Raw genomic sequence first — 7,459 nt, 5'->3', positions numbered from 1 at the left:
GAACTGTTTTGATATTTCGATGAGGTTGCCCTCTATGATGATTGTAGAAATAACATTTGTGAAGGGGTCGTGTGAGTCATCATAAGAAAGCTCGAATAAAATGATGGCTTTCATTTTTGTTAAATAAAAAGCGACATCTATTAATATATAATGGAAACATTCTTGACAGAAGGTACATATATAAAATATATTTTCACACAATGGGGCCCACAATGATTTTTCCCATTTATCATCAACATAAAACTCTCCCCTTATTGTTCTGCGTTTTTAGAACAGATCAATAATTTATTGCGTCGTTCAGTATAAACAACTCATTTCCTCCGTATTTTATGTTTTAAAATATCGATATCATACGCATATGAGCAAGATTACATTATAACCCAGGGGTGTCTGCAGAGGCAGGGCTGGAGGAACTGTAGCCCCAAAAAAAAAAAAAAAAAATGGAATTTTTAATTCTTAATAAAAAATTTAATTTTCTGTAAAGGACTATGGATTTTTGAGATGTCTCCCCGGAAAAATTGAATAGTTTTTTTTTCAAAAAAATTAATTAATTAAATTATATTAATCAGTATTTCTGAACAGCTCTGGATTTTTGAAATATATTTCCAAAAAAATTTATTTTTTGGGAATAGCTATGGTTTTTGATATTTTTTTTCCAAAAAAGTAATTGTCCATGAATAGTTATATAGTCCATTTTATATTGGAAATTTAATTTTAGAATTTTTTTTCCAAAAAATTTCATTTTATTTGAGCAGCTCTGAATTTTCGATTGTTTTTATCCGAAAAATTTAATTGTTTGAGAATAGTGATAGATTTTTGAAATTTTTTGTGAATAACTGTGGATTTTTGAAATTTTTTTCCAAAAATTTCTTTTTCATATTCTGTTGTCAAGAAATTTCCAAAAACCAATATATACAATCGTACGGACGCCCCAGTACTCGTATATTTACATGTGTGCGCGTTTCAAAATGGTCGACGAATTAAAATATTTAACATGAAAGATGAGAGTCTTAGAAACATGTCTATTCAATATGGCTGACCATGTTCTCCACTACGAACTCCAGCCCGGACCGGAACTTGCTGTATGACTTGGGGATGAAGCTCTGGTCGAGGTTGAATCAGACATTCTTGAGCGCAGATTTCAGCTGGTCCTTGGACTTGTAGTGGACTCCCGACAGATCCCTTTAAACGCCTAAACACTGCGAAGTCAAGCGGCAAACAACCAAGCGATTGAGGCCTTTTTCTTAAGCTTGCTGAAAAGAATCTTCGACCTTGCTAAGCGTTTTTCCTTGTCTACAGGCTTGGGAGCTTGACGAGGGGTTCTCTTGTAGACCTTAAGGCCAAGATCTTTCTTAACTAGCCGGTGTATGGTCCTTCTGCTAACGTTGAACTCCTTGGAGAGGCCGCTGACGGTGACCTTGCCTCTCTGTCCTCGACATACTTTTTCTCAGCAGCAACCATTTTGTCCGACTTTCGAGGCCTTGACTTAGATCTTCTGGTCACCTCAGGAGCCCCTTTGGCTACCACACTGTAAACGGTGGTGCGGCTGCAGTTCAGAAACTTGGCAATTTCAGTAGGAATTTTTCTCCGCGCGGAAAGTTCCAAAATTGCGACTCGAAGTCTTTCCATATTATCGGCTGTTGTTTCACTGTTGCTATTTTTATTTTGCTGGAGTTTTGTTTATATCTAGTCAAGACCCTTGCCTCGAAGTATAAACTGGTTTCAACTCAATAAAATCACGAGTATGTGTATGTCATAAAATTTAAAGGAGTGGTCAGTTTTAGACGCGCACACCTGTACATATAATCGGCATAATTAGTACTAATTCAAAATAGATTGTAGATACAAGGCGATGAATGTATGTCGATGAACTTAAATATACTTTATTAGTGAGTACATACTTAATCAATAACAAATAGAAGAAAACAATCTTATTCAAATAAAACGATTAGGAAAATAACAGTGTTTTAAATAATAGATAGGCCTACATATCATTTGATAATTCTAAATATTGAATAAAAAACACCTTTATTAATAACATACTGTTGCGTCTTGACGAGGGAGAGACACAAACTTATTTATAATAGGAGAGATCCAGGATGACCGAGAGAAATGAGGAGAAGAAATGACGTGGAGGAATAAAGCTACACAGTTTATATGCTCATGTGTATTCTAACTATACTCTAATATATTTACAAAAGACGAGACTATTTATAATACGTAAAACACAGTACTTATAATACATAGACGAATATACAAGAAGATAAAAACATGTAAGGAAATATTAAATACATAACACATACCCATTCTCAGGCCCGTTCTGACTGGTATATATTGTGCTCAAAATTGTAATTGTTCCTACGAAAGACAGCGGTTGTTTTAAAAATTTAGAGTATTTAATAACATAAAGAAAATGTATCTAATAAAGAAAGGATATTAAAAAATATATGTTTTATAAATAATTTCATTCGAATAAGTTTCAACATAAATTTGAAAAAGTTTTCAAAACCGTGTGTGTGCTTGAGAAGTTCTGCAAAATATATGGGCTGCAGATTACTATTGGTAAATTAGAGATCATCAACTTTGTGAATGGTTCTCCAAAGCAATTGTTTCTGTCCTTTAGATACGCCGGAAATTGCAACCTTTTGGGAGTGTGCATATCAATATATATGGTCAACTTCATGCCCTGAGAAAAAACTGTGATTCAAGTCTTGATAATCATAAAGAAGAATACGTTTCTATGAATATTTGAATACTAAAAAAGCTGAGTTTAAGGGACACACTCATCCCTTCAAAATTAATTCAGTTCCTTAAGATATTACCGTTTGACAAAAAAGTAAATAACAAAATTGAAACTCTCTAGGATTCCTTGTAACGGGGTAAAAGAAGGAAGATATAGCTCATGAGATCTAATAATATAACTTACAAAACGTCAAGTCATCTAGACATGTGCCCCTTTCTATCTTCTCTGCTATGCAAGGTTGAGAGGATCATCTGTGACGAAGTTGAAACTGTTCTCTCGAGAGAGATTGGCTATTGACAAGGAGTCTTTATTACCCGATGATGGAAAGAGCACTGCAATGTAAACAGTCTGTGGAGGAGTACTGTGCCAAAACTTCAGCGTCAATCATAAAGTATTGGAAGGTTTTAGAAGAAAGTTGTAGAGGTGTATTGCTAGAGAGGGCGCAATTTTTAATAAAGTAATACTTCAATATATGTAGCTTAAGTTATAATAAATAAAAAGTTATAGAAACTTAGTTTTAAAGAGTTATTAACTTTTTTCTTTACTTAAATAAACTGATATATTTGAGATATTGAGAGAAGTACGCAATCATTTAAATGATATGTATATGTAAATTAAACTAGATAAAATACATTCAAGATTGGCTTAATGTTCTTTTATATTTTTTCGACCCCTTTTGGTAATGTATTTTCAATACAAAATACAATGCTGAATTTTGGGGGTCAAGCACAAGATTTAACTAAATATTACACTATTTTATTATTAAATATTTATGATTATATTATTTGCCAAAATGATATCTTTTAGATTCGCTGATTTATTTAATTCTCCACTATCATTTTCTTCAGTATCAATGTACTGATTTTGATAAGAGATGCCTAAAATTTGAATTGATAATTAATAAACTCATGAAAGATTTTGTTTTTGGATAATCCTTCTACAAACAATTGTGCAAAATAGTTGTAGATATTAATTAAAAAATACAATTGGTCTGTTTAAAGTATTAATGCTTAGAGCTTCCTAATTTGTTTCCAAATACGATTATAAGGGATAAGAAAAATAAAGTGAAGCATTATTTTTAATTATCATAGTTTTTTATTTTATCTCAAATATAATTATAAAAATCTGATCTTATTTATATAGCTTATCTATTTACTAAATGGGAAAACCATAGATATTATAAAACTTCATCTGTAAGTAGATAATATCCACACAAACTGTTTGGATTTAGAGACATCATGAAGTATACATTATTCTATTTATTTGGTATACTTTTAATCAGAAGTTTCAAAGGTAAATATATCTCAAATAAAGTATGAGTATAAGATCAAACCGGAGCAAAAGGAAATCCCCTAGTCCCTACTGGTGAAGTAGCAAGATTTTATCAGGGGAACCATATATAAATTTTAGCAACCCAACGTTTAAAATTATATATAATCTATTTTTATTTTTTTTTTGAATAATTCAACTTATTAATCTCAACTGTCTTTTGTTAAAATATATGAATTTTCTCAAATGGTCTTTTTAAAAAAAATGGTATTCATTTTTTTTTTGGTGGGGGAGGTGGGGTTACATTACGTTGGCACTGGATCAAATAATTAACGATATTTTGGTCAAGTTCAAGGATATCAAGCAAAGAAGCTAAATTCATCCATCAGTCGTTATGCACCCATCGTTCGGGAATTTATCATTTGTCCGTTTACATCTGGTGTTAAATTAGACTGTGATGTAGATGGGGATATTGAAGTTAACTTTGCCTTCTATGGTCGTGAAAGAATACATATCTCTGCATGGAGGATTCAATTGGTTTGATACCTCCTCCAAACGTATGCTACATTGATGGAGACGAAGAGATAATGTACAAAAAGTGAGTCTTCTTGTATGTAGGTAGTATTACAATGTTGAAGTTAGGGATGCCGAAAGATATATACCTGGTGGTCCATTTAAATATGAACACTTACTAATTAATTAATCAATGAAGTGATTAAAATTAATTCATATTACTATATATCAAAACATAAACAATTATTTTGAAAAACAAAAAACAAACCTGAGCTCTCTAGCATACGTACAATTCGAGAAAATTACATTTGAACTTCATAGACAAGTTTCCATTCTAGCACTCCAAGCAATTGGAAGTCTCCAGGACCACCATCTACGCTGTCAGTAAGTCCGAAACGTGGGAGCAGAAAAAAGGCTCTGTCAAAAAGACCAAACTGGATCTGTAGGAGTTAAAGAAAATATCCTAGGTCAATCCCTTCAAGTCCATGAGGGTTCATGCAAGAGATCTTGGGGTTTTACACCAGACTGCCCAGAGCACTATCAAAAAAGTGGGTGGAAAGAACCTTTTGGAGAGGTCACTTTTGACACCAGTAATAATAAAAAAAAACATCTCCTCCATTGCAAGACTCTTTTGAACTCTTTTTTGCCACTTTTGGCCCCCCTATAACCCTGTTGCCAATCCCCTCGATTACAACTTATGGGTATATATCGAAGGGAAGGCCGGCAGTGTCCTACATACCAGTACCGAGGCCCTCAAAACCAATGTCAGCCAGCACTGGGGTGCTATGACAGAGAAATATATCTGCATCGGGTGTCAAGCGTTCCTCCACCATCTGGAAGCCATAATTGCGGCCAAGGACTTTCATTTGAATAATTAAGAGAGCTCAGACACACATTTATCTGTAGTATTAATTTTGTTGAAATTATATTGTTAATTCATAAATTATATCTTCTTGAAGTCGAAAAATCAAAGTGTTCAGATTTTAATGGACCACTCAGTATATTCTTAAAAGAAAGGGCACATTAGTTTTGTGGTCTTCCCCCCTCCTGTTTCTGGACCTATGGTCGTAGTCGGCTGAGGGGGCATAGGCAGAGTTTGATTTTTTTTTCAAGGGGGTTATTTTGAGTTTTTTTCAAAAAAAAAAAAATGCATATTCATATACTTAATCTTGAGAGTCAGAAGAGTTACCCCGCACTCCCGCAAGCTCCTCTGATTGTCATTTTTTAAAACTTTTATTTTACGTCCTTACCTTTATTGTATATCCCAACCTTTTCCCCAAAAAGAAACAGAACAAATACCCAAAATCAGTTTGTAGTTATGTAATTTTTCCTAGCTATGAAACTATTATTTAATTTTTTTGGGGGAATTATTTAAAGCCTAACAATAGCATTTTGAATTCAACCAATCAACATTTCCTCATTGATAAGGGGGTAAAAAAAAAATCAATCCAGTTAACATCAACAGACTTTTTTCATTTGTATGTTAGTGAGGTAATGTCGTACTCTTCCTCCCTTATTTTAAAAATCTGAGAAAAACACTATTCAATTCATAAGTATGGTTCAGTAAATCCATAAATTATAACATTTATCTCACGATTTACATGTTTAAATTTTTGAATTTTATGGAGTCTCGATTATAAACTCTACATTAGTACAAGTATATCGATCATTAGTGAATATTAAATAAGTGTACAAAATAATAAATATTTTTATAAACAGATGCAATGGCAAAAACACTTGCAGCATTTTTGTTGATCCAGCAGATGCTGGAGATTGTGCGGATTCTATACCCTATGTATTCATCCGCCATACTTGTACCAACTTCGGTAATACACTCTGCACATATATTTTATAAATTTATTTAATTTAAATTTGAGACTTTTTATCTTTTAGTGACGCCCTCTATTGAAGCAAGCACTGCAGCAACAGGTTCAGATACTGCAAACATCTTTGATCGTAGTCTTTCATCTCACTTTGAAACCCAATATGAGGCACAACCTTGGCTCACACTAACTTTAAATAAATCCATGATAGTCACAAGAGTTACTGTTCATTTTCATGATGACGAAAAGTTCATTGATCCATCCAAAGTAGTGGTTCAGGTGACTAATGCGTCAGATACTGCAAATGAATCATCTCCTATCAATACATCTGGTTCAAGAACTTGTTTTAAGGATGCCTGGTTAGGAATGACATACAACTGCTTCAATAATGATGCAAACGATGCCATAGTGATTTTTTCAAAAGTTCCTGGGGCTTTGGGTATCAAAGAAGTGGTTATTTCTACTGTTCCTGAATGTGAGTTTGGTTTTGAGGATCATGATATTAAGTTTAATTGATTTTTTTTTACACATTTAGTTGTTGACATTGCATGAAAATGATTGATGAATCAAATTTCTTCCGACAAGAGGTTAATAGCTTTTTATATAATCATAACCTGTATCTTTATAATATTCTAGTACTATTTATATTCGTATAAAATGACAAATTAAATAAAAATTTCCCCACAAAAATCTAAATACATAATACACGGCTTAACCTCAATTTACTATGTTATTTTGTTGTCAACTGTCGGTTTTTTTACTTCTTAGTTCGTGTTAAGCTGTGAACAATTTCAACCAATTATTTAATAATAGTCCAAAGTTGGGAAGAATTGGCATTCTATTATAACCAATGTAACCAAGAGAGAATGAGACATATCACGAAACCTCATACTACAAACTACTTCATCGGGTGAAGGAGGAGAAATAAAATGATTTAACACTTTTTTTGTGAAAACAGTTCTTGTCATAAACTTTAGTTATCAAATTAATTACCTATAAGATAATATGGATGATTTGGTTGGATCTTTTCCCTGGAAAATCAGAATATATGGATCTGAGTCAACTCAAAGTTCCATTCAAGTCCTTGTGTTTATGACATAAGGATATTCAT

General features: G+C 32.7%; 1 protein-coding gene across 1 annotated transcript; it reads left to right on the top strand.

The window, feature by feature from the left end:
- Nucleotides 1-3,903: 3,903 nt before the first annotated feature.
- Nucleotides 3,904-7,069, top strand: LOC121115848 (uncharacterized). The gene is made up of 5 exons (XM_040710011.2): nucleotides 3,904-4,036; nucleotides 4,362-4,610; nucleotides 6,245-6,351; nucleotides 6,419-6,823; nucleotides 6,884-7,069. The coding sequence occupies exons 2-5, from the start codon at nucleotides 4,534-4,536 to the stop codon at nucleotides 6,898-6,900; spliced, it is 606 nt and encodes a 201-aa protein (XP_040565945.1). The 5' UTR covers nucleotides 3,904-4,036; nucleotides 4,362-4,533; the 3' UTR covers nucleotides 6,901-7,069.
- Nucleotides 7,070-7,459: the final 390 nt, after the last annotated feature.

The sequence above is a fragment of the Lepeophtheirus salmonis genome, chromosome 4 (assembly GCF_016086655.4).
Source record: "Lepeophtheirus salmonis chromosome 4, UVic_Lsal_1.4, whole genome shotgun sequence".
Taxonomy (NCBI): domain Eukaryota; kingdom Metazoa; phylum Arthropoda; class Copepoda; order Siphonostomatoida; family Caligidae; genus Lepeophtheirus; species Lepeophtheirus salmonis.
The sequence above is the reverse complement of the archived record's forward strand: the minus strand, read 5'-3'. Positions and strand labels throughout refer to the sequence as shown.

Coding starts and splice junctions, on each gene's coding strand:
- LOC121115848 (XM_040710011.2), top strand. CDS start 4,534: ATGGAGGATTCAATTGGTTTGATACCTCCTCCAAACGTATGCTACATT. Junction 4,611..6,244: donor GAAGAGATAATGTACAAAAA/GTGAGTCTTCTT, acceptor TTTTATAAACAG/ATGCAATGGCAAAAACACTT. Junction 6,352..6,418: donor CCATACTTGTACCAACTTCG/GTAATACACTCT, acceptor TTTATCTTTTAG/TGACGCCCTCTATTGAAGCA.